The sequence below is a fragment of the Gavialis gangeticus genome, unplaced genomic scaffold (genome assembly GCF_001723915.1).
Source record: "Gavialis gangeticus isolate Ggan-Ray unplaced genomic scaffold, GavGan_comp1, whole genome shotgun sequence".
Lineage (NCBI taxonomy): Eukaryota > Metazoa > Chordata > Crocodylia > Gavialidae > Gavialis > Gavialis gangeticus.
In genome coordinates, this window is record NW_017728992.1 from 168,323,446 (window position 1) to 168,340,043 (window position 16,598).

Genomic DNA, 16,598 nt, shown 5'->3' on the forward strand with positions numbered 1-16,598 from the left:
CCCATAAGAGAGACACCTTGGTTTGGGAAGGCAGGATGAAATGAAGAAAAACAAAGATTTTTTCCAATTACGACTGAAAACTAATTGCACTGAGCAGCTGACTGACTTACCCTCAGCCTGCTTACTGGCTGCTTCAGGCAAGAGCTAGTCTGACCTTCTCACTGCCACTGCCATTTCCGCAGTTATGAAAGAGTTAAAACTGGACCCTGTCCCTACTGAATGCTGGCTGCAGAAAAGAGAGAGAAGCAGAGCCTTTGGCAGCCATTACAGCATCTCCATGCTTCTGTTCTGACACAGAAATAAGCTTGTGGTATGCAAGTAAATGTGGTAAATTTAAAACTGATTAAAAAGAACACAATATCTATTTGGAATCAAAAGCAGCAGCTTCCAACTTCAACATGCTGAATATTAGTCCTTTCCATATATATCTTTCTTCACTTCTCAGTGTAGACCTGTGAGTGTGTGGATATTTCTTTGGATGTGATACAATCACAATACCTTTTGACAACCTGGACAACACTGAGCCAGTAGAAAGAACATGAAATCTTAAAACAACAGGCTTATGGTTGCAAATGGTACATAACTTACATGGGATAGGGTGGCATATGAATCGCACAATTTTCTGAGCTTAATTTTTCATTTTATTAACTGACAACTTGGCACCTCCCCCTCTCCCTAAAATAAGATTTTTTTTTTTCCAATTTACTGTCCATTTAATGTCAGTTTTTTAGCATAAAATGCTTATGTGAAATATGCAGATTCAGGGTGTGGACATACTTATATGGAATATTACTAATATAAGCTGTTACAGTATATTTGTTTATGCTCCTATAGAAGTATAAGTGGAGCAAAATTGTTTAAACTGTAATCCTGTTTCATTCAGGGTTATAGTTACTGCTATTTAGTTAAGTTATAACATTATAGGAGAATGCAAGGTAGCCATTACCTTATCACAATGATACTCAGACTCAACAACTCCGCTTTCTGAAGTGGTTGAAAGTTATGTCTGCCCATGGTAACACTCATCCTATTTTCTGTCTCGCATCCTTTTTAAAAATAAATGACTTCTGATTACAATGCATGCATTAACAAACATGTTTTTCAAAAGGCTGCTCTGTATTGGAGGCTTAGGGTCTCTTGTTCTCTGAACATCAGCAGTTGTCCATGTCCACAATCCCTAATACCATTAATGCCAGCTCAGTTTCTGCCGTGGCACAGACAGGAAGTGCTGGTAGCACTTGGCTACCAGTAATTGGCACAAGGTTCTGTATACAGTCACAGTAAGCTAACATCGCTAATTCTTTGCCTTTTATACTAATGATAAACAAATACCTCTGTCCCCAAAAGCCTGCAAGTTAGTGATGAGAATTACAGTCTAAAAACAAATATTTACAAATGATAGATATAAAAAAGAAAGAGAAATGATACATGGTAGTAATAGTTGGTCCTAAACCACTGATGACTATTTCTGCTACCCTATTTGTGCATGTTATTTTGAAGGAAGGTACTGCAATCCCTATATTCAGTTACCACATTCTAAGAGAAATTTTGAGAGATTCTAATGTGTGTTGCTTGCAGCAGGCCTTGGAATTTAGCAAGAGAAAGCTTGAAGTTGGAAATGCATGCAGGTTTTGTTGTTTGTTTGTTTAAACTGCGATGCAGATGGTTTGAAAGTCATCATGTCTCTCATTCACTTTTTCAGCAGCATGACTAACTGATCACTAGAAAGTCTAGAGCTATGCAGCAGTAGCTTATGCTGTACTGAAAGTTGCTGAATTAGTTGGAGGGGGCAGACTTGTCTAGTGAAGGCCAGGCTCTCTCCTGAGTCACGCCCTTGAAACCAGGTATAATGAACCTGTTGCCACATCCCTTTCATAGAGGCACCAAATAGGGATGGGAAGAGATGTCTCCCCACCAGCTCTTAAGACCAGCATGTGGTACGGGGGACTGTGCCATCTTTCTAGCATCTCTCTCTCTTTCTGTGTCAAAGCCTTTTGATGGCAACCAATCTAGTGGATTTCTTAACTCAGCTTGCTGAGGCTAGAAATAACATCCCAATACAGCTGTTCGACTTCACTGAGTGAAAAGTAAGTCACCCATTGATTGTCCTGCTGATGATTTAAATTTTAAGTTTAAATTTTGGATTTAAACTTCATTGCTGAACAACAAGAAAGATTTCTACACCTCCCTGCCTTTCTGCCATCTGACACCACCAAGGAAGGAATTCTGCCTTATCTGCACATCAAAGAGCAACTCACAAAGGGACTCTCTTGGACTCAGAGGAACAGACTTCCACCTTCAGCTTGCTCTGTGCAAAAATGAAATTTATTTTCTACCTATAGCAACCTTTTACCATCTTTAATTTTCCCTGAGCATGAGGAAGAGTGTGTGCACCCAAAAGCTGGCAGAAAAAGATAATTGTTTTGCAATTTCTTAGTTGGTCTAATAAAAGAGATCATCTCTGAACCAAGAGTTCTGGAGTTTTGCATTTCTTTTTGTCTCAGACCAACATGGCTACCAAATACATCCCTGAATGTAGTCAGGAACAATTGAAATGCAAACATTATTAAACGGTAGCAATCTAATCAACTCTGCTGGAATTTAAACCATTCTTGTAATTGCTTCTCTTTAGGATGACCTGTTAAATGATTTGTCCAGCAAACAGGATTGACTTGTCCCACAGCAACAGCTGGGAGAACATTTTAAAATTTTACTGTATGTATACTTTGTGAGAAACTAGAGTATAGAGTATTCCATCTTGTAGCAACTGTGGCTGGTAATAAAGTACAAACTTTCATTAAGGGTATAAACTGTTCCACTCTTCACATCTCATGGATGTGTCAAATTCAGTTGAAAGGGTGGCTAAAATAAAACCACTTTTTGAAGGGCTCTTCCTTCTATTCTCCAAGGTTTTCATCCTGGTTGAGCAGAAATAAGGAGAAACCCACAGTTGACATCACTGGTTAGCCATGAGTTATTTCTTAAGTATGTAGTATGATTCTTTTACAATCTGCACTTTAACCGTGAAGACTTGATTAATGAAGCCTTTCTTGAAGATAGGCACCACGTTGGCATTCCTCCAATCATCAGGCACTTCACTAGAGCGCCAGGAGCTCTCAAAGATCCGTGCCAGGGGCTGAACTATGATGCTAGCCAGCTCCTTGAGTACTCTGGGGTGTAAATTATCAGGGCCAGCTGACCTAAAGGTGTCCAGCCTCAATGTGTTCCTTGTTTCTTTGTTTTCAGGGATTTATAGAAGAATTATGGTTCTATTGCATTTTTTTTATCCCATTGACTTAAGGTAGTAAAGATTCATTTCCCATCTTCAAGGTTAGCTAATGATGGTGACTGCAAGCTGTTCCTTCACACGGTCAGCATTGATGGAGGGAAAGGAACCACCCTCACTTAGGCGTCCCTGTCCCATAATGTGCAGGAGCGTCCTATGGGACTTGTGAAAGACTGATGCAAAGTACCCATTTAGCAAGTTGGCTTTTTCCTGGGTGTCGATCATCAGTTCTCCCTTTTGGCTTAGCAGGGGTCCAATGTTGCCCTTGCTTTTTCTCCTGCTCCCCACCTATCTGAAAAAGGACTTTTTATTGTCCTTGATACTTGTAGCCAGTTGGAGTTCCTTGGCAGCCTTGGCTTTCCTGGTTTGCTCCCTGCAGGTCTGGACCAGTGCAGAATATTCCTCCTTGGAGGTGGATCCAATCCTCCATCCTTTGTAGGTCTTTCTTTTTAGATGCAGGAGGACCGCCAGTTCCCTGGAGAGCCAAGGGGGCTGCTGTGCCCTCTTGTTGCCTTTCCTCTGAGACAGAATAGCCTTAGCTTGTGCATTTAGGATCACTCCCTGAAGTACCTTTGTGCCCCAGCCAGCCCTCCACAGCACATTGAGCTGGGAAGAGCAGTCCGGGCTTGCGGGCTAACCCCCCGGGTCCCCTGGCAGCTGGGCCTACTCCAACCCAGCTCATCATGCTGTGCATGAATAAACTCTGGAGCTTATTGCTGTCGAGTTTATTGCTCCTGGGTGCGTGTTCAAATGGTGTGCCCACAAGCAATAAATTCCAGAGCTTTTATTCATGTACATTAATTGCATGCATAGATATGCCCCCCATCTGTTACTGAAGTAGAATAGTGCCATCAACCAAATCAACAAAGCTGTTTCTTCTAGAACATTTTGTTCTGGTTCATCTTCTGCTGAGTTCTAAGGAGGTTTGATTCTAGCTCACAAGCTTAGAGAAACTCATAAGGAGTTGGGAACCTGCAGAGGTATAGTAGAGTCAAAGTTATAAACTTAGACCTAACATAAAGAAATTGTGTGAGCATGTTCCTCTTTTCTCTGCTGCTTTTACTACCTTAAAATAACACAGAATAAGTGCACCCATAAATATACAAGAACATGAATGAGAGCTAGCTGAAAGATGATACCCTTCCACAGTGCAGCTACCCCTCCCTTTTTCCCCTCCCCCTTTTAAAATAGTTGAAAGTTAGGCTTGTCCACAATCTAACTTAATATGGCTCTGTCCCATGATCTTATTGCTTAACATGTAGTCTGCCTGCCTACAAATATGTGCCAGAGCCATAAGTAGAAGCTGTTTTCAGGAACCAAACTTGTCAGTACCTGTTAAAAGGTAATGGAAAGTATATTCTTGTTGAGGATTGAAATAAGCATGGAACTGCAGCTTGATTTTGACAGAAGACTTGACCATATCTACCTTTGAGCAGGCTGTCTTTGTCTCTCTCTCTCATCCCTGCTGAAAATATCTTGAGGCTGAAGACCTTTTTTAGTCTGGGACATTTTGGGAGAAATTACTTCATTTTTGTAAATGAGAGGATGCCATACTGGGGTTTAAAGTGAAAGAAGAATGTGTTCCAGTTTGAATTGAGAGATTAGCATCTCTCCATAAATGTTTTGGGATTGGAAAGGTACCGAGGAACTACTTGAAACTCTTTAGGATAGAAATAATTTTCCTTCACTTTGTGGATCACTTAGCTTCCAAAATACATATCTCAAACAGTTCAAATGATATATTCCATAAAAGGACTTATTAAATAAGATTATCCTGATAACTTCCTTATTTTAGTACCTGATTAAATCTAATCATTACTGGCTAGTGATGTTTCTGAATCTTACAGTATTTGAGTAACTCCATAATGAGTTGCTATATTGTGTGTACTCATTTGCCTTTCTCAAAGTGGTATCCACTTTGCTTTATAAGCCAATAATAAGCAGAAGTGGTTGGCATATTCGGCAGGTCTCATAAATTGGGACAAACTGATTTCTTTAGTTCCTGCTTCTGAGAAATACTGCATTGAAAAGCAATGGTTCAGGCTGTCTTAATGTTTGAATTACTTAAGTGTTTTGGCTGGCTTGGATCTGAAGATCAAGAGTCCCACTTCTTAGATTCAGGGCATGTTGTCTTTTTTTTAATGTTGATATTCCTTGTGAGAGTATCTGGATTCTAGGGCAGTGCATAACAGTAGACTAGGTCAGTGACTTAATCTTATTATAATACTACCTAGCATTCCCTTTACAAGGATAGGATGAAGCTAAGGAGCTAAATGTTAAACACTGTTTTGTATAACTTTAAATATTTGAGCTATAAATGGTATCTGAACAGTAAAGCACATGTATGTGAAATTGTAGACTCTCAATTAACAAAGAAAACACAAGTAATATAAAATGCTTGTGTGAATGGAGTAGAACTTTAATTTCATTATATACAAAAAAAATTAGTTTGAGAAAACTTCTAAAATATACTCTAGAAGCTGCATCTCTTTAGTAGTGCTTTATAACTTGCATTTTGTAGTCATTGGTTTGGAATTTTATAACTTCTATAGAATGCACTTATATGCTGCTTTATGGTTGTTTTAATGGTGCATTTGCTTCAGGATAAATTGTATTTTACAATATTTTCTCACTTTTTCCTCAAAAATCAGCTGCCCAAAATTGCAGTGTACATATTAAGTGGGAAAGCTGATTTTCCTACTCATGAACTCTCTATTGCATAGACTCTTTAGCTCTTTTTAGACTCATAGACACACCCATGGAGGCCAGTCTTCTAAGCAGCAGTTGTGGGTTCAACTTGAGTTATGCAGGAAATGGAAGTTAGTCATCTGAAGATTAGGCTGTGTCCTTGCTCTATGCATCCATAACTCTAGAAAAAATCTTTTTCTTCATTCTGCTTTTCAAAACAAGGTGCATATTATATTTGGGGCATGTTGTATGCAAGAAAATGCAGTAATCTACAATTCTAATGCCATGGAGGCAGCACCAGTTCCTTTTGTGAGAATGTGTAAAAATGCTACTGGAAGTGTTTCCTGATAATCTGGAGAACCTTTTGGGTTATACAGGCTATTAGGAACCTGCTTGTTATATATTCTGATTATAAAAAATTGGGCTTAAATCTGGCCCCCATTAAAGTGAAGTAAAATCCCTGGGATTTCATTATGGGTAGAATTGAGCTCCTAAAATTTCCCTCAAATATTCTAAGCTGCCCTTCCCTGGGATTGGCTGGCTCTTGTTATGACTCTGAGATATATTTGGTGAGGTTACTTTGTTAAATGTAACATTCTCTGTGTGGTTCCTCATTCATGTATTCAAATAACTAGCTTTTAAAACAAGTAGTTTTTAAAACCTTTTAAAAACAATTATACAGAAACTACAGTTGCAACAAAATTATTTTTAAATGAAGCTAGGGAAGATGCTACCTGTTAGGGACAGGAATATATTTAGTTTATAGTTTAACAACTTTTTAAATGTTGTTAGCAGCTTTGATCCCCTACATTTTAATGTTCTTGCGAGTTGTTCAGCTAAAATTATTCTGTCTCTTTAAATGATTTGGCCTTTTCAGCAATCTAGTGCACTGCAACCACTCTTGAACATAGGAAGCCTTTCTTTCCTTGTATGGTCACCACTCACAATACGCTTCGGTGGTAGATAGCATTCACTGATTAGTTCCTTGCCGTGTCTGTCAAGTGTGTGTATGTAGCAAACTGTACTGTCACTATAGTGGGGCTCTGTCTACGCCTGGAATTGATAGCAGGTAGAGAGAATGCTTTGAAACAGCCTTATGTGCTTTTATTCTTTTAGAAAGGAAATGTCTCTTTTCTGGTATATCAAGAAGGGAAGAAAACACCAACCAGTTAATCATAAATACACTCTGGTAATTTTCAGTGTAGTATTTTCATTTTGTGCTATTGCTGGCATTCTTGTGATATGGTGCACAGTTGAACCCACAGTTTCATGAAGTTTTTAATTTAATTTAGAATTTGCTTACAGGATGCTAAGGTGTACCTTTTTGTCATAGTATGTGCATATATTGATGCCCACTAACGGCTACAAGTAACACATGAAGCTTTTAATTATTTGGTTTAGCATTGTGTAGAAAAAACAGTGCATCTCTTTTAGGCTTTCCTACAATACGTATCACTTAAGTAATGTATGAGGGTTTATGCTTTAAATTTTTAATTTTAACAAATTTTACAAGTAGATTTGTGGGACCATTATTCTGTTAAGCAATTTGTTTTAATTAGTTGTTTATAAATACCTGAATTTTCTACTTGATTTTTATACTTATGGTGAAGCTTCAGTAAAATATGCAGAAATAGCTTTAGGAATTGTGTCAGTACTATGCAGCATTCTGAAATGTTTCTGCAGCACAGTGGTGACAAATGTAGTAAGCAAAAGGAAAAATGTATTTTCCATGCGTTCTCATTGATACGTTTAGGAAAATTAGGTGTAGAAAAATCACCTGTGCTGACAAATATTTAAAAAACAGTGGGACATTTTGCAGGAAGGGAGGAAGGAATAATCCGTAACCCTTCAAAAAATGGGAGCAGCTTAAGGAGACTGTTCAATGCTGTACTCATGGTGCTCTAGAACTGTTTATATAGAGACACAGCTTTCATTCAGACTCCAGCTATGGTTGTGACAAGCTCCCTGATGGAGAGAGACCTGCTACTAGTACCATATGTTGTGCTTTATAAGGATTGCAGCATTGTGGGTTTTGATGTGTGGTGTAGGTGTGGAGGAAGACTTGTTCTGTTTTGGTTTTGTCTGATATTTTGGGGGGTTGTTTTTTATTGCTGTTTGACATGCTGTTAATTTTAGTCACGTTTTACATGTAAATATGAATGTGAAATTACATTGTGATAAGGTCTTGATCTGTAAATACGTTTTGAAAAGTTAGTCATTTTGTAAACATGCTTGAGATGGTAATATCCATTTTGCTGTTGAGGGAAAAGAACAGTCCAAAATCCAAAAAATAGTAAGCATCATTGCAAGTTCAGAAGAAAGGCAAAATATAGCAAAATACTTTTTGTATTTCTCTTTTTAAAAGAAAAAAAGCCAGTTTCTACATGACATGCTGTATATCTTAATTTTCTGAGCCCAGAATTCAAAATGGTCATAGCTGTTGAATTTTACAGCTTAACATGGATAAAAATCACCATGTTGTAACTGTACCATGTGAGGACAGTTACTGTCATTCTATTAATACCCAGTTCTGCCACTAAAGGGAATGATTGCTCTGTATTCTTTGGGTTGCCCACCCCAATTCTTATTTATCATGGAGGCCAAGCTAAAGAAGATTACATGAGAAGTTCCTTTGTTGTGAGATATAGCAAGAGCCACTTTCTCTCACTTCTGGAATATGTGGATAAGAAATTAGGAAGGTCAGTAGGCAACTGCTACAAAATGATTAAAATATTTCTGAAGATTATATACCTGAACAGAAGAGATCCTATGCCGTGGGACCATGTTTTCTTCTTTAGAGGAGGGACAGAAAGCTGATAATTTTTTTCTAATCTAGAAATAAGATAACTAAGCCTCCTGCTCTTTATTTTATCCATGTAAAAAGTAGGAAACACAAGTGGCAGTACCTAAACTGAAAGATTTCTTTTGAAGACTGTTTTGCTAATGTTTCTGTAGAGCTTGGAGAAAAGCCCACCTTTGAACTAACTTAAATATTATGCTTGAGTGATTGCTGGCATTGAGAACCAAAATAGAGCGGTACTGTCTTGTAGCTAGGGCTGCAGAGTACAGCTGACAATGCAACTAAAAAATACCTAAGATTAGTTACTTGAAATGTTATCTTACAGCATCTGATAGAGTGATCTGAGGTTCTGGAAAGCTTGTGTGCTCTCTCTCTCTATATATATATCTATATCTATATCTATAAAGATGAGATCTGCCCTGCCTTCTGACATGTTATCTGATCCCATTTCCTGGATCAGCTTTTGTGTGACCCCTTTTGTCCCTATGGGCTTTTTGTTTGTTTGTTTGTTTCTAGGAGTGACCTTCTCCCCCCGCCCCCCCCCCCCTTTCTCTCGCTCAGGTAAATTGTGTAAAACTTTTTTATTCAGATAATTCATTCCACTTTATATATAAACTTATTTCATCTATAAGGTGCTTGTCTTCTATCTGGAAAGTTACCATTTAAAGAGTTGGTTGCTGTGGTTTTAAACTAGAGATAAACTGATTAACATCATTCCTGATTCAGGAGTGCTTCAGCATCAAGTGGTCAAAAACTTGTTATACAAAAGCCTAATTCTCATATCTCAGAAAACCAAGTGTCAACCTCTACCACTTCAGGCATAGGGAGAATCTGCCTGAAGAAGGGTGTTTGTGCCCAAAAGCTTGCAAAGAACCATTTTTCCAACTATTTAGTTGGTCTAATAAAAGGTATCACATTTATCCAAAGAACCTTGTCTGCCTCTGTCTTCCTCAAAGCACTTTACTCTGAAGTCATCAGTGAACATAGCAGAACAAACAGTGGAGTGTGGGCTCTAGTTGGAATGCTTAAAGCAGCTGGAATGTTTTACAGATTACAGTAGGCAACTGAGGGAAAACAGCCGGGGAAAAAGTCAGTGTGGTTGTATTTGCTTTGTTTTCTTTGCAAGAATTCAACAACAAGTTAGCTTGGTGGACTTGACACGTTTCTGAGATGTATGAATTATTGTAGGCCAGCTGACAAGAAAAGAATCCCAGCAGCTATGTAAACTAATATTAATAATGTTGATAACTAATGTCCTTCTGTATTTTTTAATATGCTGGGTTATGGGAGACTAACAAACTAATTCAGGGCAAGGTACGGAGACATATTTTGGATTTTATTATTAAAGACAAGGGGTTGTCAACCAGGGGGACGCATACCGGTTTTGCTGCTGGCACTTCTGGTTCTGGACCCCACCCCCTTGTCAATTGGCCGCCGGGGGTACGCCAACCAAAATAGGTTGAAAACCCCTGTTATAGACAATAGTGTAAGAGGGACGTTGTAGCCATGATGGTTCAGAAATTAAGCAAGAGACGAGGAATTTTTAAGATGGTATCTTTTATTGCACCAACTATGTAGTTGGGATAGAGTTAGACAAGCTTTTGAATGCAAGAAGTTTATCATCAGGTATAGATACACCACAGCTTACTTCATTTTCATCCCTGGGGATAGATATGTAGTTCCTTTTCAGTTGCCTCTATAAACTGCTTCACAAATACCCTAGTAGAGTTGTGGTTTCATAAGGCCTGTATTCTAGAAAATTATAAATTAGCAGTTTTCATGCTAAATGATACTTTAAAAACATCCTCTGTATTAAAGAATCCTGCGATGTGATAGAAGATGCTTTTAAAGTCCGATTAAGCGATGGGGCACCTGTTTTGTGTTGTGCTTTGAAAAGAGAGTACCGGTGCTAAATTAGTGATTTGTACATTGTTAAAAAGTGTGCAGTCAGCTTCAGCCAGGATTTGAAATTCACCAGAATTACATTCCTTCACTGGGTGCTATTTAAAGTCTATCCCTTATCCCCCGGGGACACAACAGTTTTGCTTACAGTGATAGTTTCTCAGAGGCAATGTATGTGACAGCCACATCATCAATATGTGGGGTTTATTTCCTTCTAGCATCTCCCTGTTGCAGCATATGCATTTTTAAATAAAACAATAGGTATAGTTCCTAAGGTGGTGATAGTAGGACATTCATGATTGGTAATATGTCATATGTCTCATTCATAAATACTTTCAAAATATTTTAACAGTTGATAATTGAAAGTTGTGATATAGTCGGTGCTTTGAAAAGCAAGAAAAACAGCAGAACTTCCCAAACTTTGTGCAGGTTTTTGTTTGCCCAAAACAGTAGCCTATGGGTAGGGACAGACATTACACATAAACCAGTTTAAGTGATCAGAAACTGGTTTACACATGTAACAGAACAGATGTGCAGTGCACATAAACCAGTTTGAAAATGGCTGAAACTGGTTTGAGATAAACCTGGTTGAATGTAGTATCAGACTTAACTAATTTGGCTCAAACCATTTTATGCAATGTCTGTCCCAGCCCCCTTGCTGGTTTAAAATAAACCAGACTCCCCTGTCATATTGGCATGCTCTCTGGGCTGGGCAGATATCTCAGCTCCACAGCAGAGCTGGCCCTGCCCCTATTCTCCCTAGGTGGAGCTCCAGCAGAGACTGGAGATACAGCAAGGTCTGCCCCGCTTCCCCTTGCCCTACCTCCTCCCTCACTAGCTGCTAAAGCAGGAATCTCCTCTCTCTCCCTCCTATCTCCCAGAACACAGAACACAGCCCATGTGGTATGCTAGTTAATGCCAAGCGGTGTCTGTGTGTGTGCCTCCAATTTCACTGGGATAGGCAGACAGAACAGTGACTGCTTAGGGCTTTTTGGAGCTAATCAACAGGACAGCTGGTAAGCTGTTTAAGAAGAGTTTGAACTAATGGAGAGAGGCTGTTGTTTTGCTGATGGGGTGATAAACACTATTATCAGCTCCCTGTTGGCTTGCTTGCCTGTCAGTTTGCTGCAGACAGTATAAAGAAGCAAGGAGGGAGATTGAAACGCTCTGTATCATAAACTACACTACTTGCACTACACCCTCCCACACCACCCCTTGCCTCAGCTAGCAAGGGGCTGGGGTCTGGCAACACTCCCACCCCTTAAGCAGCAGTGGGGGAAAAGCCTGGGATGGTGCAGGCAGACTCCCTAATCAGAGGTCCTGCCGAGGCCTGACCATGCCCCCCACCTCTTTCCCCCCCCCCAGCATAATGCAAGCAGAGGGGGGGCTGCTCTAGTGCTTCCCAGCTTCTAGCCTGAGCCACTGCAGGCACGTGCCTGAATTTCCTCAGTCCAGAGAAAATGTCTGTCCAGTTACAAACCAGTTACAAACCAGTTCAACCTAGTCAAGTTAGACTAACCTGCAAAGATTGAATCGGTTCACGCTCGGGTGTTTTGAATGTCTGTCCTAGCCTGTGTGGTTAAAGAAATGCAGTAGTTTTATTGCATTATATTGCCAGTTAGAACAGTTGTTGTTAAGAGATTTAGAATATGTACTTTAAACAGTCACTGTGTGATCTTGAGTAAGTGACCTTAACCCCAAATTTTCAAAAAAATTTCAAAGTTAGCCCCCAAAATATGCACCATTACTTTTTTTCAAAAGTACAAAGCAACCCATGAAGCTCAACAGTTTGAAAAACATCATGTCTTAAATAACTTCAGCTTCACTCTAATCTAGAAAAACCTGTTCTCTATTTCCAGTTCTTTAAAACTGAATTGATAATACTTATTCTCTTATTACAACTACTGTAGAGGCTCCCTTACTCACTTTTGGGTCCCCCCCCCTCTTCTCTGCTTTACTTTGTTTTCCTGCTTTCTACCTATTTACATTTTCACTGACATCTTGTCACACTTTTAGCTTCTCTCATTCCTTCGAGTCTCAAAACAGCAGAGACTTCCTATAACTGAAGAAGGGTGATTGCACAGGAAAGCTTGCTAAGAACTTTTTTCAACTACTCAGTTGGTCTAATAAAAGATACCATGTCTACTCAGAGAACCTTGCCTGCCTCTTGTAAAAATATATGAAAGGCTTTATAGCAGCACTGATATTACCAGTTGTTTCTCAAGATTTTTTTTTTTTTTTTTCTACTTGTGAGTTTTCCTAAAATGAAATTTATTTACAATTGGCTACTGAAGCAAATAATTGTTAGTATGACTTTCTGAAAATAAATTTGAGAATCATGTGAATTGAATAAGTTATAGCATAGAAGATCTTCATTGCTGTGTAAAGAAGTCATAAAGCAGACTGATGATATTCTCTTTTTTTACCTATTGCTCCTTTCATTTTGGTATTTTCCCCCTTGTTAGCTGATTTATTTCTTCCCAGGTCTTTCAGAAGATAGTGGTTAAATGTCCAGCATTAGCAATGAAATGAATCCTGTTTCTGGTATACATGGCGAATGTCACAGAACATTTCCGTTCCCCAGCACTTTACCTGAAATGGGGATCTGTATTTGTTTTCAAGCAATTGTGCAGTAGCAATTTGTGAGGGATCCCTCAGGAAGAACTAACATCTTTGATGTAGCTGTCAGGTGTGATTTCACTAAAAATTTCTCCTTGCCCCTATGTTCCATTGTATTTGAAATGTATGTAGCTTTTTCTAATAGCCGCACACTAATCAATTTTGTTGAACAAATCTGAAGCCATGTAAGGTTTTAATCCCTCTTCTGCAGTATATGAAGACATTAAAAGTCCTATTAGCTCTAAGCTTACACAAATGCTTAAATTAAAGTAATTAAATGTTCTGCTGGATTGGGGAATAATGGGCAGCACCTCTTAGAGTAAAACCCTTAAATTGTGCCTGCAAACAGGAGTAGCAGCTCTATAACTTTTCTGTATGTATATTCTGCAGTCTGACTATAGATCCAAAAAGTGGCTCTGAAACAGTACTAAGACATCTGCATGAAGTCAAGCATTGGAGTCTTATTTGCAGAAAAAAAACAGAGGGTGGATAGATAATATCCATTTTTTAAAATACTGCTGCTGCATATGTTTTTAGCAAAGCTATCAGTTGAACTATTAAACTTTGGGTGTGTTACCAGAATATTTACAACAAATTGTGTAGTAAATCTAATTGTTGCACTTGAAGGCCAGAAGAAATCTCTGCTGCATGTACGTATTCTAGTAGAAAGCTGCCAGGAATCCTTGGTAATCACTTGGACAGAATCAAAATCTCATAAGTAAGTTCCTTCTAAGATATGCTTTAAGTTACTCTGATTGCTGATAGATATGATGAAACCTTAGCATGGTGAGTGGAAATGAACTGTGAGGTTGGGATGCTGTAGTAAGAATGTAAAGAAAAAATCTGTGTTGTATCAGTCCATGAATGAAAGTATTTGAGGATGAGTATAGCTGTTGGCTTTCCAGAGAAGTGTTCCCTAGGCAGTGGTTATTTAGTAATTGGTTAATTCAGCAAATTCTGAGATAACATTAACCAGAGAGGAGACTCTGGTGATAGGCCAGAATCTGTTACAAAACTTGGATACACTTACCTGGCTGTATGTGCCTGCAGTCATGTAGGAAGGAATCTAGTCCTCTGCAGCTTAGTTTGCATGTTAGTGTATTCAGTTTAACTTTCATGTTTCCTGTTTTGATGGCACAGACTTTTTGAGATTATATAATGCTGTGACTGCTGTATGCCATGCTATGTTGTCTCACTGTATCCTTGTGCTTCTCTGTCTGTCTGTATGCATCTGTTGTCGTCTTGGCTTTACTTGGATTGTAGGCTTTCTGAAGCTGGGAATGTTCTTTCTTGCCCCATACCTGACTTCTGCCTGGCTTCAGACTAACATGGCTAACTACTTATCGGTGTACTTTTTGTCATATTTTGTGTGATGCTTCGCGTGGTGGGGTGTCCTGGTCAGGGACGAGTTTTCCTGGGCATTATGCCAATATAACAAATAATATTCATGTCTGATCATATAGGTCAAGCATACAAAATAAAAATGTGTCTTAATTCACTTTTACCACAGTACTTACGTAGATACAACAGAGGATTAGGAGAATACAACAGAGGATTGGGAGGTTTGAGGGGGTTTTTGCCCACAATTCAGGAAGGTATTTCAGCACATGCTGTGACCCCTTAACCACAAAATAGTCCACTTTGACTGTAACAGATTCCACACGTGCTAAAGTACGTGGCTAAAGATGAATTTATCTGTGGAAGGAGGGGGAGAGAAAAACAGTCCTGTGCATGTCCCTTTCTGTGTCTTTGAGAGACAGATCAAATGAGAGCATGTTGTCTCAGATGGTCTCTGTTAATTTCTTCCAAAATAATAATTTGGAAGTGGAGACTTCTTTATCCAGTAAAGCTCCCCTTGAAATGGGATATTTCCTAAGAATGAGAGTGAATTTTGGGCCCATAAATCTTCTGGAGGAGGGAATAAAAATAATCTTACAAGGGCATTGTTCATAATTTCTGTCATGTAAATATTTCATGATAGCATTTGTTACATGAAAATTATGTTGTGTTATATCCTATACAAGAGTCTTAAAACACATTTGCAGTTACTGAGGAATTATTTTTTTATGAAATGCATGAGAGAATTTTTTTCATGCAACTGGGAATTTTTTCAGTTAAGCTCTAGTATTATAACCTAGTATTACAGAGCTAGAAATGGATCTAAATCTTTTGTAAATGGCTCTCTTAAAACTAAGGGTAATTTTCATACTGTCCAATAATTTGACATTGATGAAAACTAAGAGTGTACGACTGCACTGTGGCCAAAGCAAAACTCTGTTTATGTCCTAATTTTTCAGCATTCCCATCACCTCAGATTTGCTTTTTATCTTACTGTCACCATTACCATGTACCAAGTTAACAAACTTTCACATTTTGATTAATGAATTTGTACACAATTTGCTGATATTGAAAGAAAAAAATCAACTATTTTGTGCATGGACTTTAAAACAAAAACATACTAGCTCTCAAATGCCTAGAAATAAGAAAAATTGTTTCAGCTCTGTGTTTGCTTTGCAAAAATCTAGCAATTCCTCCTAACTTTTTAGGTGCACTTAATTCATAGGTGCTTTGTCATAGCTGTTCTGGTAGAGCCTCAAGTTTGGTGACAGGAATTTACTGGTCTTCAAGTGTGTTTATGGTCTTCATGGGCCGGGGGCTGAGGGCACTTTAATTAGAGCAGCTCTGAGAGCCACTCTAATTAAGCTGCCTGGAGCATCTTGTGTATTACAAGCTTTAGATAAAGCACCCCCACCTCCATTTTTAAGCATGGAGGCACTGATACATGAGATGCTGGAGACTGCTGGAACACGGTAATTGCCACACTCCAGCAGACTTGATATCTAGCACTTAAGATTAGGTGCTGAATCCCATGTACTTAGCTTTCGATAATTTAAGGCATTTGTGATATATTCTAGGTGTCATAATCCATTTCTTTTCAGTGTCCTTTTATATGGTTTATGTTACCCTGTGCAAATACCTATATTTGCCACTTTAAGTGCCCCTGTACTAAAAAATCAGTATATCTGCTGTTTTGAATTATTACTTCTACAACATATTAAATCTTTAGTTTGCAAAGGTGAATATGTAGAAGGCTCAAATGATTATAACATTTTCACAACTTTTTTAAAATTGAAAACGTCTAGAAATTTTCCATGTTGGATAGCTTAAGCAGGGCCGGGCTGCCCTATCCCGCAGAACCTGTGGCCGCAGGCGGCCCTGCAGCCAAGGGGCACCCTGTGGCCGTGAACACTCAAAATCGGTGCCTTGGTGGGGGCAGTTGCCACCAGTCCGCATTGCTGCTGC

General features: G+C 38.8%; 1 protein-coding gene across 7 annotated transcripts in view; it reads left to right on the forward strand.

Annotated features, from left to right (window-relative positions):
- Window positions 1–16,598, forward strand: part of OXR1 (oxidation resistance 1) — a 608,937-nt gene that overhangs the window by 537,005 nt on the left and 55,334 nt on the right. Inside the window, exon 1 of one of the 7 annotated variants that reach the window (XM_019528066.1) lies at window positions 7,075–7,163. The exons of 5 other annotated variants lie outside the window; for them this stretch is intronic. In XM_019528066.1, coding sequence (XP_019383611.1) covers window positions 7,098–7,163 — 66 coding nt within the window. In that variant the 5' untranslated portion in view covers window positions 7,075–7,097. Of the gene's footprint in view, window positions 1–7,074; window positions 7,164–16,598 lie in introns of those variants that run through there. One more of the 7 variants, XM_019528065.1, reaches the window with a different exon arrangement.